General features: G+C 46.3%; 2 protein-coding genes and 1 long non-coding RNA gene across 3 annotated transcripts; 1 reads left to right on the top strand and 2 right to left on the bottom strand.

Moving 5' to 3' along the window:
• Positions 1–359: 359 nt before the first annotated feature.
• On the bottom strand, positions 360–7,416 carry UBL4A (ubiquitin like 4A). The gene is made up of 4 exons (XM_083420828.1): positions 7,124–7,416; positions 4,129–4,234; positions 1,742–1,947; positions 360–632 (listed from the first exon to the last, which is right to left on the bottom strand). The coding sequence occupies exons 1-4, from the start codon at positions 7,169–7,171 to the stop codon at positions 522–524; spliced, it is 471 nt and encodes a 156-aa protein (XP_083276954.1). The 5' UTR covers positions 7,172–7,416; the 3' UTR covers positions 360–521.
• A 1,471-nt stretch (positions 7,417–8,887) lies between these two features.
• Positions 8,888–13,759, top strand: LOC310667979. Its single transcript, XR_014506504.1, has 2 exons — positions 8,888–9,025; positions 13,485–13,759. It is a non-coding gene; the product is annotated as an uncharacterized lncRNA (long non-coding RNA).
• A 3,249-nt stretch (positions 13,760–17,008) lies between these two features.
• On the bottom strand, positions 17,009–18,958 carry SLC10A3 (solute carrier family 10 member 3). The gene has a single exon (XM_083420345.1). The coding sequence runs from the start codon at positions 18,726–18,728 to the stop codon at positions 17,436–17,438; it is 1,293 nt and encodes a 430-aa protein (XP_083276471.1). The 5' UTR covers positions 18,729–18,958; the 3' UTR covers positions 17,009–17,435.
• Between the last annotated feature and the right edge of the window lie 1,472 nt (positions 18,959–20,430).

Genomic DNA, 20,430 nt, shown 5'->3' with positions numbered 1-20,430 from the left:
GCACAATGCAAGTCTGGCGCTCTCTCTCTCTCTCTCTCTCTCTCTCACACACACACACACACACACGAAAGCATCAATATTAAGGTTTTCAAAACTTGTATTTTAAATTTGGGTTATTCAGATTTGATTTTCCATCTGAAAATTTTGGTAAACTTTATTTTTAGGATGGCCTTTGGATACAACAATAAATATTAATCTATTAGATGCAACCAGGCTTAGGTGATGAAAAAGAAACCCCCCATATTATTAAACACAGCAGCAGCCAACCCCAATGGCAGCTGCATCTCTCAGTACTGGGCAAGCAATCTTTCCCCAAGAGTCATTCCCCCACTTCGGACGAACACACTAGACAGAGTAGATCAGTCTCACCCATCACCACCTTTAATGGACGGGGAGTGGCTACAGATGCTCTGTGCCCCTTTAACAGCAGTCCAGAGGGATCGCCCCCATTAAGCCCCAAGCTGGGCCCTGCCCAGGGGCTCTCTGTCCAAAAAGGAAGGCTCAGTCCCCAAGTTCACCAGCTAATCCAGAAATCCCATTTCTACAGCTTCAGCCACCTCAGGGTGAAGCAAGCGTGTGGCCAAGCGCTCAATGTCATCCAAGCTCAGTAATCGAAGGCTCCGCTCATAATCCTGGGATGGGGGGGGGGAGAGGAGAGAGAGAAAGAGAGAATTGAACACAGCGTTCAGAAGCACATTTTGTAGTTAAAAGGGTCCCAATGAGAAACTGCTGTGTGTGTAGATTTGCAGGAGGTTAGCCAATGCAATCTTTTAAAATACAGTGACAGATTTTGATGTGGGACACAAAAGCTAAAAATCCTGCTTATTGGGTGATCTTGGGCAAGTCATTGGAGTCTGATTCATACACACTTGATGCATATGTGTGAATGAATCAGGTGCCTGGCTCATTCTCAGCTCCCGCTGCCATCAAATAAAAGCAGGTTATTCCCAAGGAGCTGTTGGGACACCGGCAGTACAGCAGCTTATATATGTCTTCTCCGAAGTAAATCCACTGAGTTTAATGCGACTTACTCCCAGATAACTGGGTATAGAACTGCAGCCTGAGTAAGATAAAGACAGCAATAATGTTTTGCAGGCTGAAACTGCAAACACAAGCACACTCAGTCAAGATCAAGGCTGCAATCCTAACCCCACTTGCCTGGGTGTAAGCCCACTGAGTTTAATGAGATTCCCGCCCCCCTCCATGGCACATAGTTAGGACTGCACTGTAAGCCTCACTGAACTCAGTAGGAATTACTTCCAAGGAAAGGCACTTAGGATCAGGCTGCACAAGGGTCACAGGAACCAATAGGCCAAACCTGAGGGGATTCCCACCTACACTCCTCAGGGGTGTCTTACCCATAGAGGCCATTGGCACAGGATGCCAAGTTCTAGAGGGTGCCAGGGAAGAGGCGGAGGCTGGACGCGTGCCTCCCGGCATCAGCTCGCCGCCCTCACCCGCCTCCGCCATGCCGCGCCGAAGCAGCACCACACACAGAGCCTCTATCTGCGGTGGCCACCGCGGCACAAAGCGGCCAGCTGAGCCAGGAAGCGTTGTGTCCAACTTCCCCCTCTTCCCCGCCGGAGCCGCACTCCAGACGCTGCCCGCCTCCTCCAGTCCCGCCGGCAGCGCCGTCCTCCCTAAAAAACTCTGGGAAACCAAGGGGGGGCACCAGAGGGAGCTTTGCACCACGGCGCTGCATATGCTCAAGACGGCCCTGACACTAATGTTAGAAAGTTACCTTTTGCAGTTGCTCCAACACCTTCTCAGCATCAGCTACGCTGAAATGCCTGCCTAGGACTTGGGCCAGTGTGTGCCAGATGACAGGGTTCTGTGGGGGACCAGCTCTGCGGCCAGGTTCCTCAGGCGATGCCTTCTCTGGCGGCTTGATCACAAGGTTCAGTTTTGACTCGGGTCCAATAGAGTAATCAGAGAGACGGTGTTCATCTGAGAAGGAAGCACAAGCTGCTGAAAGGCCAGGTGCCAGCCAGCAAGAGGCCTCACTCTGGCAACCAGAACTTCCACAGGGCCACAAAGCTATGGACTCACACCAGCCATAGCTTTGCACGGACTGGAAGGATACAATTTACTACAGAAAACTAAAGGGCAAAGCATCCAGCTAGTGCAGGTGTGGCGAACCTCTGGTTTTCCTGATGCTGCTGTATGTAGGAGCTAACTTTTAGGGGCCGAGGTTCCTTCAGCTCCCTCTATAAAATATTTGAGGGGCCTGGTGCCCCCACAAAGTTCATGGGCATTGTCATTCAAATGGTGTGTGGGTGTGGGTGTTGTGTCATGTGATCAGTTATGTGGGGTGGGGCTTAGCTCCCCCCACCCCAATATTTTATTCAAGTTGGCACCCCTGCTGCTGAACTACAACTCCCAACAGCCCCAGGCAGGCATAGCCAATGATCAGGAGTGCGTCCCCCCGCTGCAAGAAGTGAAGTTACAGGGAACTAGGTACAGGGCCTTCTTGGTAGTGGCACCCACCCTGTGGAAGGCCCTTCCATCAGATGTCAAACAGGTAAGCTACTACACAACTTTCTGAAGACATCTGAAGGCAGCCCTGTATCAGGAAGTTTTTATTGTCTGGTGTTTTTGCTGTGCTGTTATTATGCTGGAAGCTGCCCAGAATGGATGGGGAAACCCAGTTAGATGAGCAGGGTATGCAATGAATTAATATCATTATTATTATGGGAGTTGTTCATCTTGAGTGCTAAATTTCCAACAATCTTAGCTAGTCACATCTCCATTTGCATTAAAAGTCAAAACATCATTTGCTGTGAGTTCACAGCAGAAAATATATGCCCCCCATAAAGGCAAAGATTATAGATTCTTAATATCTGCTGCAAAATAAATCTGTGTTTTGGCTTATGAAAACCAGGTTATTTCATATTGTCACAGAACATCCAGTCCCCACGGTGACATAGCAGGGTTTTTTGCGGGCATATTGGCAAATCTTAAGAGACTATTCTTTTCTATGAAACATGTCACAAATCTCACTGCCATGAGTCTCAAAATGAAATAAGGGCAAATGAAATTTGAAAAGGCTTAGACAAAAAACAGCACAAATCAGAGCTATAGCTGGGATGCTTCGGGAAGACATTAGGGAAATGAAAGGAAGTCATCAAGCTCCATTTGTAGGTAGCAATTTTTTTAGAAAGGTTGCAAGCATAAGAAAATATACTTTCAGTACAGATAAAAGCTTTCTTGAATTTCAAACATTGCATTTCCTCTATCAATGCAAATCTCTTACATATACATACTGGTCATTTACAACCCCACTTACACGCCCCAAAACCAATCCCACTGATTCCTATCCAAAGATGCCCTCCTTCCCTCACACACAGTCAGGTCTGGTCCAAGACAGGAAATCCCACAAACACCTCACTCTGAGAGTAAAATACAATAATAATAAATAAACTTCTTACTACCCTTTCAATAAACTCTGCCGCCCGCTGCTTCGTTTTATTATTACTATTTATTAAGCTTGTATACCGCCCTTCATCTGCAGATCCCACAACATAAAATTGCAATATAAAAAACAGAAAATATATAATAAAAATAAGAAGAAAAACAAACCAATAACACCCCTCTCCCACCACACTTTTAAAAGGGTAAAGGTAAAGGTACCCCTGCCCGTACGGGCCAGTCGTGTCCGACTCTGGGGTTGTGCGTCCATCTCACTTAAGAGGCCGGGGGCCAGCGCTGTCCGAAGACACTTCCGGGTCATGTGGCCAGCATGACAAGCTGCATCTGGCGAGCCAGCACAGCACACGGAACGCCATTTACCTTCCCGCTAGTAAGCGGTCTCTATTTATCTACTTGCACCCAGGGGTGCTTTCAAACTGCTAGGTTGGCAGGCGCTGGGAACGAGCAACGGGAGCGCACCCCGCCGCGGGGATTCGAACCGCCGACCTGACGATCGGCAAGTCCTAGGCGCTGAGGCTTTACCCACAGCGCCACCCGCGTCCCTTTTAAAAGGGTATCAGATGTCAATTACCCAAAGGCCTGGTTGAAGAGGAATGATTTCACCTGGCAGCTATTCTACCTAATGATAGGACTGGCCTTGCCATACTCTAACATAGAGGCCCAGCAACACAGTCACACCAAACCGCCATCAGCACCCACCTGCCAAAGCTTTGCCTTTGAAAAGCAGGCGCTGCTGGGATACTGGGACATTCAACTTCTCGGAGACCAAGCGTTTGAGAGAGGAGATCCGTTCATCTGGGGAGACCTGAGAAGGAAGAATGTGATGAAGTGGGGCTGCCCCCCAAAGTTGACAGGCTCAGAGCAAGGGCTTTCATATGCTGGAGAATATAGGTCCTGGTCAAGCACAGAACTAGAAGAGCTGAACAAACCTTTTGTTCAGTAATATACACTACACTTACTGTACCTGTCCGTTCTCAGGTCCTTTTCAGAGTGAATTCCCACCCCCCTCCAGTTGCTCTAAGAAGCTTGCCCCATTGACAAATTGGTCCACAGGAAAGAATTTTGTTCTATGCTAAATTAATGGCTGGAATTTTATCTTCCTCCTTCTGGCAAAGCTCCTGTGAAAGGTAGAAGATCAGTAAGTCCAGCTTTTCACAGCATGAATATTTTCTGCTTCCCAGGTAGTTGTTAAATAATATTACTAAGTAGGCATATAGTGTTTTTCAACTTAAATTAGTGTTGGCCCTTTTTTCTCCCAGGCATGAAAATGCTGATATCACTTGAAGGTAGAAAGTACAGTCAAACCTCATTGGTGAAAGTAATCTGTTCCGGAAGTCCATTCGGCTTCCGAAATGTTTGACAACTGAGGTGTGGCTTCTGACTGGTTGCAGTGGCTTCCTGCACTCAAGCGGAAGCCGTGTCAGACATTCGGCTTCCGAAAAACGTTTGAAAACCGGAGCATTTACTTCTGGGTTTTCAGTGTTTGGAAGCCGTAACGTTCCAAAATGGAGGCGTTCGGGAGCCAAGGTTTGAATGTATAAGGTACGAACTGGAAATTCATAGTTAAAATCTCTGTTTTATCTTGAAACCATTGACAGTCTGTTCCCCAGCTGTAACATGACAATAATACTATTATCATTTACTGATATCTTTATAAATACAGGGATGCCTTAAGCATTTGTTATAAGAAAGACCATGTTCACGTGTGTGCAATGCTTAGGAAGAGCAATGCATATTAAGTTCAAGGTGTTGGTCCTGATGCTCAAACTCTACTATATAGCCTGGGACCAGGATACCTAAAAGACAGTCTCACCCTTTATATAGCCAACGAGCCACTGCACTCGGTAGGAGAGGGCCTCTTGCAAACACTTATCTCAGCAAGAGGTCTGTTCCATACCATGTAGGAACTGAGTTCTTAGTGTGGCAGCATCTATCCTTTGGAACTCCCTCCCACTGCATATCAGACAGACATCATCTCTATTGTCTTTTTGGTGTTGCTGAAGACCTTCTGATTTTTCAACAGTTCTTTTAAGTGGAGATTGTTTTGCTCTTATATGAGAAACTGTCTTAGTTGTTGATTTTTTTACTGTTAAATCACTTGAGATTTATGAAAAATGAAACACATTTTTTATGTACTTCTAACATTACTGGATGTTCCAACCTTGGAAGGAAGTAATCTTTTTTCAAGGTACAATCTGAGGGGGTTTAAAAGCACAAGAACCACCTTGCCGGATAGGATAAAGAACCATCTAGTCCGGCATTCTGTTTCCAAAGTGACTAACCAGATGCCTGTGGGACGTTTGCCTTGGTCAGACCACACAACTGGTGTCCAGTTCTGTGCACCATAAATTAAGAAGGATATTTGACAAGATGGAACATGCGCAGAGGGGGGAGACCAAGACGATCAAGGATCTGGAAACCAAGCCTTATGAGGAACGGTTGAAGGAGCTGGGTATGTTCAGCCTGGAAAACAGGAGACTGAGAGGAGCAAGACGACCCTTGGGGTCCCTTCCAACTCTACTGTTCTATAACTGTATGAAAATAAATATTCCAGCTGCAGAGCTGAATTCGACTTCATAAACAGAGGAAGAAAAAGGCGGCAGGAGAAACAGCTGAAGGCCGGAGGTATCAGATCTGCTCAGGCGCCCCCACCTCCAGAGTGCATATGATACGATAATCTTTATTGTCATTGTTCCATACAGAACAACGAAATTGAAAAAATCTACATCAAACATTCAAAACCCAACAAGCCTGCTATCCCAGCTATCCCAGCCTTGTTAGCCCCCTAAAAACTCTGATAAAGGTAAAGGGACCCCTGACCATTAGGTCCAGTCATGGCGCTTATCTCGCTTTATTGGCAGAGGAAGCCAATACTTTGACGTGCTTTCGAACTGCTAGGTTGGCAGGAGCAGGGACCGAACAACCGGAGCTCACTCCGTCTTGGGGATTTGAACCGCCGACCTTTTGATCAGCAAGTCCTAGGCTCTGTGGTTTAAACCACAGCACCACCCGTGTCCCTAAAAAAACTCTGATACCCCATAATTAAATGCAATACACTCCTTTGGAGACTGCCTTACACTGTGTTTAAAACCCAAATCGCATTTGAATAGAAACTGTTTCTCAGGCAGCTAGTCCTAGTCTTTACAACCCTGAACCTTCTTCCAGAAGGCAGAAGCTGAAAGAGATCATTTCTGGGGTGCGCACTGTCCTGCGCTATCTTTGCAGCTTTCTTATGGCACCTGGAAGCTTATATTTGATCCAAGGTGGGAAGAGTGCACCCAATTATTCTCTCCGCAGTCTTGACAACCCTGGACAGCATAGTTTTTCCCCTGACCGTGCAGCTCCCAAACCACACACACAGACCATAAGTTAATACACTCCACAGTGTATAATGCTAAAATGCCACCAGCAGGGCCTTTGAGAGGTTGTTTTTCCGGAGGATTCTCAGAAAATATAACCTGTGCTGTGCTCTCTTCATCCTGGAAGGGACCCCTCGCTGCCCTCCGGCCCCCCACCCGCTCCCGCCGCCCTCGGCCTCCTTCCCCCAGGCCAGGTCCTCCCGGTGGCTCCTCTCCGCGTCGCCCCTGGGCTTGGGGCGGGCGAGGGCTACACCCAGGCAACAGCCCACACCCAGCTCGGGCCTCGGCCCCTGACTCAGCATCCCACCGCCCGGGAGCAACAGGAGGAGGGATACCTGGAGGCTGCATTCCCGGCCCTGGAGCGCCTTCACCGTAAGCAGCATCTCGGGACCCCGCAGCTCGGAAAGCCAGAAGCGGCCCCTTTAACTGAACCATAGACACGCGCGGAAGAAGCTGTCCGGAAGACAGAGCGGCGCGGCGAAGGGAAGCTACGTAGGCGAAAGGAAGACGCCGAGGCCTCGCATCTCGACGGGGGCCGCACGCGCACTGAAGCTGCCAGAGAGAGAAAGCGGCCAGAGAGGCGGAAGTTGAGTCCGAGAGACCGGAAGGCGGCGGGCGCGGCGAAACCCAACCTCTTTCACGTCATATGAAACTCTATGATGCAAAGGCTCACGTGCCCGGGAGTGATTAACCATAGAGAGGAGGTGGGGTAGAGCGGGAATAAGGGCGACTCGGGGTCGCAGCCTGAGAGACTTTAGTAAGATGCTTAGAAAGCGGAGGTAATTTTATTTTCATTTTCGGTATTTTAACTTGTGTATGTTTTAAAGTAGGGTTGTGAGGTCCCCCCCCCCTGATTCTGTTGTTTTATCTTTTTGTAAACCGCTTTGAGGGTTTTTGAAGTGTGTAAATTTTATGTAATTAATTAGTTGATTAATTGATTTCAGATTGTAGATCGCGGCTCTTAAAATCTGCCAAGCGCGGGGCGAAATCAGTAGAAATGGAGCCAATATAAAAGGCCGAAATCCAGGCGGACTCGAAGCTGTCCTTCGTTGAAGTGCTTTGACATAAACACAGCAGTTGTGCCGCCAGGGCCTTGTAGAGCCAGGCAGAGGCCCGAGCCAGGTAGATAATGTGCCACCCTTTTTCTTACCCTGGGGATAACTGAAGTCTTAAAATAAGTATATAAATAATTTTCACAAAAGTTATGCTGACAAATAATTTTATTTCAAGGCTTGAACCGTATTGCATATAAAGACAAAATGGAAAATATAGATAAATATGCTGACTTGCAAGGCGTTGGGGATCCAAAGTACACCTGTAATCTATATAGCTTTTCTTCATGGGGAAGTGTTCCATTCTGATAAATTGGACTGCCTTTTTCTCCGTAAAACCTTTTCTTCTTAACAATCAAAGATGAAACAGGCTCCTCTAGCAAGCGATACAACTTTTTGGGAGCGAACGGGCATGGTTATTTCAAAACACTTGAACAAAATGGGAACATAACTCAGCCCTGCTTTAAAAGTTTGCTTCATTTCCTAAGCCCCTTCACTCTGAGTGTGCTAATTGCACTGGAAATATGGGCAGCATGGGACGCTTGGCGATATTGTTATATCTCTCCAATAACATTAAGACACTGGTTAGCAGAGAAACGAGATCACAGAGATCCAGAACTAGATACAGGTAACCAGAACAACTTGGTCTATGAAGACTGGAGCAACTACTAGGAACATACCTATGTCCATGTTAGTGGTTTCATTTTCTGGGTATGTCTCCTGTTCATAATTTTGGACACTGTCACATAAAAATTCCACTTTCCATTTTGGTTTCCACCAAAGCCATCATTGGTGGGAACCTGATTTATGTTTTGTAAAGCAGATGTTTGTGTGGTAACTTGTATGCAGGAATTCGTAATAGCTCTAAGTGAATCTGTAATATTACTAATTGATTTGCTTTGTCAGGTGATTTGTTATATACATTATTTATAGCCAATTGCTGTTAGACTGGCAATGTGAGCTGGTTTTGTATTTTATATATTGTACAGTGGACGCTCGGGTTGCAAACGTGATCCGTGCGGGAAGCACCTCCGTAACCCACAGCGCCGCGTCTGCGCATGCGCGGGTTGCAATTTGGCGCTTATGTGCAAGCGCCGAAACCCAGAAGTAACCCGTTCTGGTACTTCTGGGTTTGGGGTGGTGCGCATCCTGAAATCGCACAACCTGAAGCGTCTGTAACTCGAGGTATGACTGTATATTACATATTTCCCTTGGTCAGTGTGCCATTCTGGAAATAAATATCTTACCTTTGGCTTCAGTCGAGAGTACACTAATTATGGAACAGGACAACCACACTTAAATGGCCCTATTTCTTTCCTTTTGGATTGGGTCATGTAAATACAGTATTTCTTTATAAAAATAAAACTTCTAATACATAATCATAGAATTGTGGAGTTGAAAGGAATTCCAAGGGTCATCTAGTTCAATATAGGAATCTCAGCTAGGTCATACATGACAGATGGCCATCCAACCTCTGATTAAAACCCTCCAAGGAAGGGGAGCTCACAGTCTCCTGAGGGAGATCGTTCCACTGCCAAACAGCTCTTATTGTCAGGAAGTTCTTCCTGATGTTTAGACATAATCTCCTTTCTTCTAACTTGAAGCCATTGGTTTGAGTCCTAGCCTCTGGAGCTGGAGGAAAAAAAGCTTGCGCCATCTTCCATGGGACACCACATTAAACATTTGAAGATGGCTGTCATATTTCTTTTCAATCTCCTCTTTTCCAGGCTAAACATGCCCAACTCCCTCAACCATTCATCATAAGACTTGGTTTCCAGACCCTTTATTATCTTGATTGCCCTCTGCACACATTTCAGATTATCAATATCCAATCCAATTCAATCCAACTTTATTGTACTAGCCATTGGACATGACAAATCTGAATCAAAAATAAATACAAGCAAAAGGGGTGTTGCACCACAAATAATGGTCTCTCTTTATATATCTGCATCTACCTGTGTATCCTTAAATTGTAGTACCTGGAACTGCACACAGTACTGCAGGTGTGGGCTGATCAAGGCAGCATAGAGTGCTATTATGATTTCCCTTGACACCATACTTCTATTGATGTAGAAGATATTTTTGCTGCTGCATCAGACTATTGACTCATATTAAGCTTGTGGTCTACTAAGGCCCCCTGATCTTTTTCACATGTACTACTGGCCATCCAAGAGTCCCCCATCCTATATTTGTGCACCTGGTTCTTCCTGCCTAAGTGCACAACCTTACATTTGTCCCTATTGAAATTCATTTTGTTAGTTTGGGCCCAGTTCTCCAATCTGTTAAAGTAATCTCAAATCCCAATTCTGTCTTCAGTGGTATTAGGTACCCCTCCCACTTTGGTGTCATCTGCAAATCTGATAAGCATCCCCCCTGTACCTTCATCCAATTCATTTATGTTTCAGTTTTCTGTAGTAAACTGTTGGGCTGAGCAAACATACACAAATCACAAACTGGAAGGATAGATGCTGCAGGCACACCCCAGTGACAGCCTTCTGCCCCATTGCACACACAACACCACAGCACACAAACCCCCTCTCCCAACAGGGGGAAGGAACCCTATATCATATGTGGTGGACCTGTACCCTATATCATATGTGGTGGACCTGTCCCCAGATTTTAAAAAATTGGGACATGGTCTATGAAGAATTAAAGAAAATGCTCAGACAACCATTTCCCAAAAGACCAGAGGCCTTCTTACCGGGCATAATGACAACAAACATCTCAAGAAAAAGCAACTGCAACTGCAACTAGAGCAGGAGTAGTCAACCTTTTATACCTTTTTATACCTACTGCCCACTAATGCATCTTTCTTGATGGTAAAATTTCCTTACCGCCTACTGGTGCTCGATGGAAGGAGGATTCAGCTTGTGCCATAGAACCCCCTACCGCCCACCTAGAATCCTGAAACGCCCGCTAGTGGGTGGTAGGGACCAGATTGACAACCCCTGGGCTAGAGTGTTAATTGTCAAGTATTGGAAAGGGGATTTGATTCCAGCTAAGGAAGAATGGCAAAAGAAAGTGTGTGAGTATATCAAACTAGCCAACATGACAGAAGCAATAAGAAATCACTCGAGCTTAAGGATCAAAAAAGAATGGGATTATTTTAAAAATTATATGTTTAAACATGGTTCTCAGATCAAAACTTGGATGTGCTTAGAGTAAATTTCATAAAATATTTAGAGGAGTTATAGATAAAGAGAAGGTTGGTAGGATTTTGACACAGTACAAAAGAAAATGAAATAGAGAAGAAGTTGTTAAGAGGTAGAGGGAAGTCAATAATTATTATTTAGAGTATGCACATATGTGTAGAAGAATAAAGTAGAAGATGTATGTTAATGTAAAGAAAAAGTTGATGTGTACCTGGAATTTTAAATTGCAATAAAAATCTTTCTTTTTTTTTTATAAAAAATAATCAAACCCTCCCAAGAGTCCAGTGGAACAGGCAGCAGTAACCCAGTTGCTACAGGGGCAGGGGTTCAAGTCCCCTTATAGCACACACTGCACACAAGCAGCATTTCTGAATACCAGACTGAAACAGAAGGAAGGAGGGATCATAGGTACATAGGATGCTGCCTTATACCGAGACTGCACACACCCCATACATTTTAAGCATATTTAAATCACATGGCTTCCTCTGAAGAATCCTGGGGACAGTAATGTGCCCCTCCCAGAGCCACAGTTCCCGGCACCTTTAGCAAATTACAGTTCCAGGATTCTTGGGGAAAGCCATGAAATATAAATGTGCTTCAAAAGTATGACATGTATGCAGCTTCAGTATAAGGCAACTTCCTGCGACCTTCCTTTCTTCATATTGGACTTTTCAAATTGCCACTGCCAGTTATACTGCCATGTTCTAGAAAATACTTTGCTGTCAGCATGGCATCAGCAGTTTTGAGAAGTTCACAACATAGATATAAAGGAGGGCCTAGGAAACATTTTATTTGCATAAATCCCAAGCCCAGCAGAACAACTAGTGGTGCTGTTTCAATTGTAGTTTTCTAGTTGGTTGGTCATCAAAGGCCCACTAAGGGCTCATCCACACTTCCTTTTGTGCCATGTTTCCATGGATTGCCATTTGGTATGATTCAGCAGTGAAATGCTGGTTTTCCTGGGGAAAGCACCGGGGGGAAATCCTGCTCAGATGCAGACCTGGAAAGCCCAGACCTCTGTCTGGAAAGTGCATAGCAAAAGTAAGTGTAGATGAGCCCTAAGTGAGCTTCATGGCTGTGTGAGGATTTGAATTGGCATTGCACCAGTTCAAGCCTATTCTGTCTACCATGGCGAGCTAATTAACACATGGATTGAACAACAGGAAGGTAACAGCACTGGGATCTGAGGCAGGTAAAATCTTATTACCACAATTAGCCATGTCCCTTGGGATATTGCTACAGCTGTCTGCCAGGAAGGCACAGCCAGGTAGTACTTCAGAAAGATATCTGCAGAGGGGTGAAACTTGGGCTGGAACAAAAGATACTGGAATCTGAAACACAAAGTTTTTCAGTCACAGACATTGTAGCATATTGATCAGCTAATTAACACATCTATTGTGATTAAAAAACAAACATCTCTGATCCGATTCAATTCACAAGTGAATCAATCGAGACAGTTTCAACATCAATAAATAGCATTGCACATAAATACCTGTGCCAGAGGAATAAGAGTTTTAAAACTGATATTTGAAATACCTACAGGGTCGCCAACTTGGGCCCTCCCAGTACTCCTCTAAGACCACCCAGGCCTTCTCTGGAGCCCAGTGTCCACCTACCCTCTCCCTGCTGAAATTAACCTTGAAACAATCACTTCATTGTAGTCAATAGAATAGAAAGTGGCCTTCTACTGAGTCAGACCCTTGGTACATCTAGCTCAGTACTGTCCACACTGACTGGCAGCTGCTCTCCAGGATTCCAGGTAGGGTTCTTTCCCAGCTATACCTGGAGATGCCAGTGGGGATTGAACTTGGGAAAGCAGATGCTCTACCACTGAGCGATGGTCCTTCCCCAATAGGCTGCCTTGTATGCGAGGTTTCTCCACTTTGCAAATGTGTCCACATGCTCCAAAAGCTTGGCAACCTCTGTAAAGACTGATATTTAACCAGTTTCACATCTTAGCGAAGAGTGTGTCCCCCCTTGTATTTTTTTCATGTGTTGGGAGATGCTTGTAGTGGCCAGACAGGGACAGTATTTTCATTCTTTCAGAAATAAAGCCAGTCTGGTACTTGTGAATCTCATTGTATTCCATCCGTTAATGCTGCTGATATTGCGGAATCATCTTCCACTGTTGTGGCATATATGTCTCTAGTTACAGAGGGAGAAGGTGTTTTTTCGTTTGTAAACTGGAGGTAATTACGGAGTGTGATCTTATCTCATGGAAATTTCCTGTCTACAGTGCCACTGCAGGCGTGTGCATGCACGCACAGGTGTGCCGAGCGGATTGCATTTCCACCTGCCCTGTCAAGTTAGATTAACCTTGCCCTCAAATTAGTTCTCTTCATTCCTTTCCACTTATCAGTCTCTCTTTCCTTTTTTTTTGCCTCCTACCTGACTCAAAGGATAATAATATATAGGTATTTGTGTATAATTTATCTGTGTGCATGGTGGGAGCAGGTGCTGAATAGCCTGTATTTTTGGATTCAATATCTTAGGCAAAGCAACAAAAGAAAAAGAAATGCCAGACTTAGACATGTTATGATTGCATTTCTTAGTTTTAAAAACAAGTGGAGGCATTGCCACGATACAACGTCCAATCCAATTGCCTGGCTGGCAATACCACTCCAAAGAACACCTGAGGTAAAGCTCCACCACCTTGAAGTCCGGTTCTCAGAAATAAGCATTACGGTTCTATAACTTCCCCCAAAGAAAAGCTTGATGGGGTTTCTTGCAACTTTTACAAATGCATAATAAATGTATTTGCACAAAATGTTTATATTTTTGCTTTCATTTATTGAAAAATCAGAGCTCAGCAGTCGTAGGCCGGGGTTTGAGAAAGACCATCGAAGCTCTATGCATGTGGGGAGTACAAGATGAAGAGATTTGTAGAACTATTCTAAAACTATGAGCCACTCCCCCACAATCTATCAACCATCCACTGGTCATCATCTGATTGTGGGATATTCCACATTATTCAAGATTTTAGGAGTGGGTGTAGAATATGGGGAGAGCAGCAAGAGTTTTTAATGTGGGCCTGCTTATCTTCAGATAAATAAGTCTTATTCCTTAACCTACAGAAGAAAAATCAATGAGGAGCTTTGATTCCCCACCCCCATGGGTCAGTGGCCAGAGGGACACATTTGAAAACATGAATCAGGTTGGCTGTCAGCCAGTCTGATCAGTACCTTCAGTCAGCTCACCTCATTTAAGAGGCTGCCCAGTGCTCTGAAAGTGCAAACTGGGCCCACTAACACCCAGACTGGGCTGCATGTAAAGGAATCCTGAGAACTGCAGCTTGTTAAGATGCTTTGCGAAGGGTAAAGTGCAGTTACCAGGATTTGGGGTGTGGGGGCTTTGAATATATGGTGTGTTACCCAGCCCTGACCCGCGCTTTCAAAGGTATTCCTCCTGAAATGAGTTGGGCAATATCTTGCCTGAGAAGAACTCCTCACCTTTGTAGCTGCCCTGTGTAAATAGCCACAGAGGCTTTGGCAGGAGCCTCTTATGCCCTTCAGCCATTTACTCCCAATTGCTAATCTACACATTTTATTTATTTGTAGAAACAGATGCTGATATGGAATTAATAATAATATACTTATATGGAACCACAGTTTTTGTGTTAACATAGTCACAGAAACTCCTAAGCCAAACTACAAATTTCAACCTGCTCCTTTGAATGGCTGTCTACACATCACAACCACTAACGCTGTGGGAACTAAGAAAGATATCAAAGGGGGGGAATAAGCAAAAAGGCCTCATAAAAACTTCCCCAATAAAAACTTTTATTCCAACACATGAGTGTCCCCCCATCTTGCCTTTCAAGCCCTATCTCATACTCCCTTCACGGGAAGTAGAGGAGTTTAGAGGATATGGGATTTTCCTTTTATCAGCAGGGGTGGGGAAATATTAGCCGACCACTTCTACTTAGCAAAGCACAATATGGCAGTCCTGCTAGTTCCGCCCCTTCAACAGCCTGCCTTTGGGTACACTTGGCACTCTAGGTGGGCTCTACCAAGTGGCCTTCATGTCAACACTTTTTTCTTTTTAATCTGTGAAGCCTATGTTAATAAAGACATTGCCCAGAAGCTCTTAGGTGAGCAGGTTCCAGCTCTGCTACCCAACGGGGCTGCTGAGTGGAGGTGTTGGTAAAATTGATGCAGACATCCTGGAAGAGCAGCTGTATCTGGGCTGACATGGGATATGCAAGGAGGAGAGAAAAACACGACACCTGACCACAAAGAAGTTATTTCGAGAGTGGAAAGTAACCGTCCTCCAACACCCACCTTTAAGTAATGGAAATAGCCAAGCAAATCGACAAAGATAATGCCCAGCAATGAATTAAAGGATACGGGAGCTCTATGACGACTGAATTTGAATTCTATACATCTGATGCCCTTAGGCAACCCTCATCCACAGATGTGGAACCGTTATGAACATCCTGCTAATCCCACAATTTTCATTAGTTGAAACCCCACCCCCCTGACCATTTCCAGGATGCATCTATGATACCACTTCTCCTTTTCATTTAACTTCCTCTTCAAAGCTAGATTACAACTTCCATCACGCACACCCCAACCATTACTCAAACTTACAATGTAATCCTATGCATATTTACTCAGAAACAATTCCCACTGAATTTCAATGAGACCTACTCCCTAGTGCGGGTAGGATTGCAAACATTAGCTAGTACTCATTCTTACTGCCCTATCAAACAATGAAACAAACCATTCCATGAAGACTTTTGGAGCAGAACATGCCTCTCCCCACCAAGCGTAGAATACTTACAACACAGAAGGGGCTCTCAGTTTAGGGGTGTGGGTGTCCTACTCTACTCCATTCTCTGCCTGATTGTTAATTCATCTCCAGCACTGTCCACCCAACCAGGCAGTGCAGGGGAGGGTGAGGGGGGTGATGAAAGGGAAAGTGGCCCATAAAATGGATTTGGGGCCATAGTTGAAAAAGTAGATTGAACTCTTTAAGCTGACGGGTGAGAAGGGCAGTTTAGTAGTAGTAAAGTCACTGTTTTCCTCTGGCACAAGATCAAACACCTTTAATGGAGACACTCAACGCAGCAAACGATCACTGCCCTCAGAACAAACTGTGCTGGACAAGAGGACTGGGCACAAATGCCACCACCCTCCACCATGTCCCCTGTGGTATGCCAGATGCAGCCAGCCTGGAAATAGTGAAAGGCAGCAGACTCTGATCTATACTCAGCAAGCATTCTGCATGAGTAGCGAGAGCTGAAGTTGAACTAGCTCAGAGGTGGCCAGCGTGTGGTTTTCCCACTGTTGTTGGATTTTAGCTCCCTTCATCCCTGACCACTGGCCGTGCTGGAGCCGGAGGCCAACAGGTTAGTGCCTGCTGTACTAGGAGGATACTGAATGTTGAGGCAGCAGAGCTGGCTCTTCACAGGCCAGAGGTAGAGTCCCTTTTGTTCAGGCTGCTGAGTGACAGAATGGTCTGCATATACTCTTCCTCATTGTCTCCATTTAAAAAACTTGTTTAACAGTGCAAAAATATTAATAAGAAATTTGTTTATCAGAGACAACAGTAGAGGGGATGCATATATATTCTTACACACACTTATGCACACACAGGGAGGGAGACTACAAAGTCCCTCTCATATTCCCTGTAATACTCTGGGGGGAAAAAACAATCACCCAACTCCAAATTTTTTTACTTCATTATATAAAAAGCAAAGGTAGCCATCTCAGTCTATAAGAAAATAATAATAATAATCAAAATCCACAGTTGGGCAACACCTTTATTAGTTCCTACAAGTGACATTTTGGTTGGCCGCAATAAAAGGCATCACTCAAGTGTGGATTTTGGAGTTTTTATTTGTTTCTGACATTTTCAGCCAAGCCTTCAAACACATTTCAGGGGCACTAGCTTTTTTAAAAAAATGTGAAAAAATCCTCCTAGGCTGCCTCCACGTCTGCCCATCACTCCACAAAGCCCCATTTCTGCAGCTCCTGGAAGGAAATAAGAAGAAGAAAGACAGCCACACAGAACATATTATCTCTTTCGTTTTATTCAAACCCTGTATCCCTGGTGAATGGGAGAGAAGAAATGGGTCACTTCCCCCCCCCCCCATCTTCCACCCCACAGTCAGTACAGCTCTAGCTCTAAGCTCCAGAGGCACCACTCGCTGTGTAGAAAAACAAGTAGACAAGAAAAAAGAAAACAAAAAGGCCAGATGACGTGGATTCCTAACACACAAGCAGCCTCTGGGAGGTGTGTGCTTCTCACTTCAAGGGCCCCTTTGGTACCCAAGCCACCCCTTGAAAGGTTGAGAGGCTGAGGCCTTGGAATCCACACCCCAGGGATGGGGGAAAGCGCCCCAAGACCAGCTTCTAAGGCCTATGGTATCCGTCTCTTCTTGCAGGCCACAGCCAATGTTTTGACATCTTTGGTATCTGCCTCCCCTCACCCAGGAGCACTCAGGAGCCAGCAGAACAGAGTCTGTTGTACGCCAGGTTCCCCAAAACCAGCAACAACATCTCTGAAGTGCTGCTCAGGGCCACGATGAAAGGAGCCTGCGAGGCAAAGTCAGCCTGGGCCCGCTGGAAGGAGAGCTGCAGCACAGCCAGAGCCAGCAGGCTGTTCTGTACCCCAACCTCAATACTAACCGTCCGGCGCTGTGGCCCAGGCAGCGCTAAGCACCAAGCTAGCAAGTAGCCCAACAACAGGCCAAAGAGGGGCACAGTGACGCCCGCCAGCACAATCGGGGCCTGCACATTCGCCAGGATAAAGGCGCTCATGTGGTACGCCATGAAGAGTCCTCCTATAATGAGGGTGAAGCTGAACGGCTTGATCAGGAGCAGCAGGAGGCGGGCGAGGCGAGGCAGCTTGCACTTGACCAACATGCCAGTGGAGATGGGCACAGCGATGAAGAGCAGGGTGATGAAGATCTTGAGGAAGGGGACGTGGAGAGTCTCGTGGGCACCCAGCAACCAGCCGTAGAACGTCGAGGACAGCGGCATCAGCCCCGTGGCTGCAATTGTGGACAGGAGGGTCATAGAGATGGCCACGGTGACGTCGCCACCCAGCAGCAGACTGTACAGGTAGCCACCGCCACCGCCAGGTGAAGAGCAAGAAATGACCAGTCCCAAGGCCAGCGGCTTAGGCAAGGAGAAGGCCACGGACATGAGGTAGCCGTACAGCGGCATGACCACAAACTGGCCTAGTATGCCTAGCATGACCGGGTGGGGTTGGCGCACCAGGTTCCACAGGACCTCCACCTCCACCTTGCAGCCAAATGCGCATTTGTTGAGGAAGATGAGAGGCAGGAGAGCGTAGAGGATGGGGTTCTCAGAGAAGTGGCCCAGCCCTGACGATGCCACCGGCTCTGGAGCACTGACACGGATCTGGAAATCGGCTTTCTCGATAAGCCGGTTCTGCTCCAGCAGCTGCAGCTGCAGAGGAGCTAGGCCAGCTAAGCTGGACTGAAACCCAACCATAAAACCTCCTCCCCAGGAAGCGCTGACGTTCTCAACGGCAACAACGGTAGGTTCCAGAGATTCCGCGCTCAGCCAAGCGTTGGGCCCTGAATAGCGGCAGGAAACCAGCAAGACACCACGGCTGTTTGCAGGGAAGTCAAATTCCAACGCTGTCCCGTCCCCCACACTAAGGTAAGGGCTGTCAGCAGTCGCTCCCTGAGCCCAACCAGCCACCAGCAGGGGGAGGAAGAAGAGGGCTGCCCCACCCATGGCGCAGCTGGCTGGCAAAGTCATGTAAAGGATTCATTCCATGCAGAACTTCTTTCCCTCTCCAGCATGGACAAAACATGGATTCACTGGGCAGGGGCCATTCTCCTTTTGGGCTCAGGTCCAAGGGCACCCTCTGCTGATGCAACAGTGATGGCGCAGAAGCATCCAACCTAATCAGGGAGTGGATAGGGAGGCAGAGTGTTCTAGCACACTGCACAGTGTTCACCTACAAGGAAATAAACATTGGTTAATTCTTAGAGGCACACACACCATGACCAAGTAAACCACTTCATCTGATCTCCTACCAGGGATCAGCAAACTTTTTCAGCAGGGGACCGGTCCACTGTCCCTCAGACCTTGTGGGGGGAATATATATATATATATATATATATATTAAAAGAACAAATTCCTATGCCCCACAAATAACCCAGAGATGCATTTTAAATAAAAGCACACTTTCTACTCCTGTAAAAACACCAGGCAGGCCCCACAAATAACCCAGAGATGCATTTTAAATAAAAGGACACATTCTACTCATGTAAAAACATGCTGATTCCCGGACCGTCTGTGGGCCAGATTTAGAAGGCGATTATGCCGGATTTGGCCCCCGGGCCTTAATTTGCCTACCCATGTCCTAACCCAAGGAAGGGTATTCTGGGCCTATAGCAATGTGACACCCTCGAGACGTTGCTGCACTCCAACTCCCACCAGCCCCAGCCAACGGCCAGTGAGTTTAGCTAATCTTGGCCTAGAGCATCCCAAGTGAGGGTTGTCATAATACAAACTGCAGAACCTTCTAATCTTTAACAGTCTTGCAGCCACAGATCCTCCTGTTCCACTGTTCCCTCCATTCCCAACAACTGGAACAAGGAGGGCTCTCATTCATTTGACCCTAAGGCAGGAAGGCCCACAGAGTGGGTGCTGAGACAATGAGCATGGCCAGGAAACCCCATCTGGGGGCAATTTCACAGGCTGGCTTGAATACGGGAGAGTGGATGACATAATCAGGATTATGAGAGGGACAGAGGGATTGCCATAGTGCTCCCAGTCTATGCAACCCTTTGCTCAACAGAGCTAATCCAACAAAAAAGCAAGCTAGGCAACCCACTGGGGCACCCAAATTTCAGGGGTGCCTGCCCCAGATAGCTAAACAATGGTATGAAGAAGCGCCTGCCTGCACTTTCAAGCTAGGCAGCAGCCCAGAAACCCTCAGACCTTCATTGGCTGCCCTGTGTTAAAAGTAAAGACGAGCATAACAATCAGTGTGTCAACATTTCAACTTGCCTAGGGCAGCAATACTACACCGGGCAGCCCTACATTTATCTTTTCTTAAAAACCTGACAAGGAAGTACGTTTCCCCTTAACCTCCCTTTTAAATTCAGCAGGTAGTTTTGAAAAGAGAGAACCTTGCCACTTCCCCTATGCAGAGAAAGACTAAACAATGATTTCCCCTGCCTTTCCATCTCAGGATTGTTTTAAATAGCACCAGGCTTGCCATAAATGTTCTCGCTCTAGGTGTGTTCCATTTGTTTTGGCTTGACCTGCTACAATTTCCCTTTCTATCTGAGGTGTGCATGTTTTTAAGTTGCTCTGTCCAGGCCTGAAGTGTTTCCAACTCCTCAAGCATGTTTAAAGCCCACGAGGGCAAGGTGTTTCCCACGGGAATTGGCCCCCCACCCATTGCACTCAGTGGCCCCTTTGGAAGAGGGAGGGCGCGCGTGGGAGC

The sequence above is a fragment of the Podarcis tiliguerta genome (assembly GCF_965153285.1).
Source record: "Podarcis tiliguerta genome assembly, chromosome: 17".
In the NCBI taxonomy this organism is placed as follows: Eukaryota; Metazoa; Chordata; class Lepidosauria; order Squamata; family Lacertidae; genus Podarcis; species Podarcis tiliguerta.
Note: the sequence above shows the minus strand (reverse complement) of the source record. Positions and strands in the feature narration are given on the sequence as shown.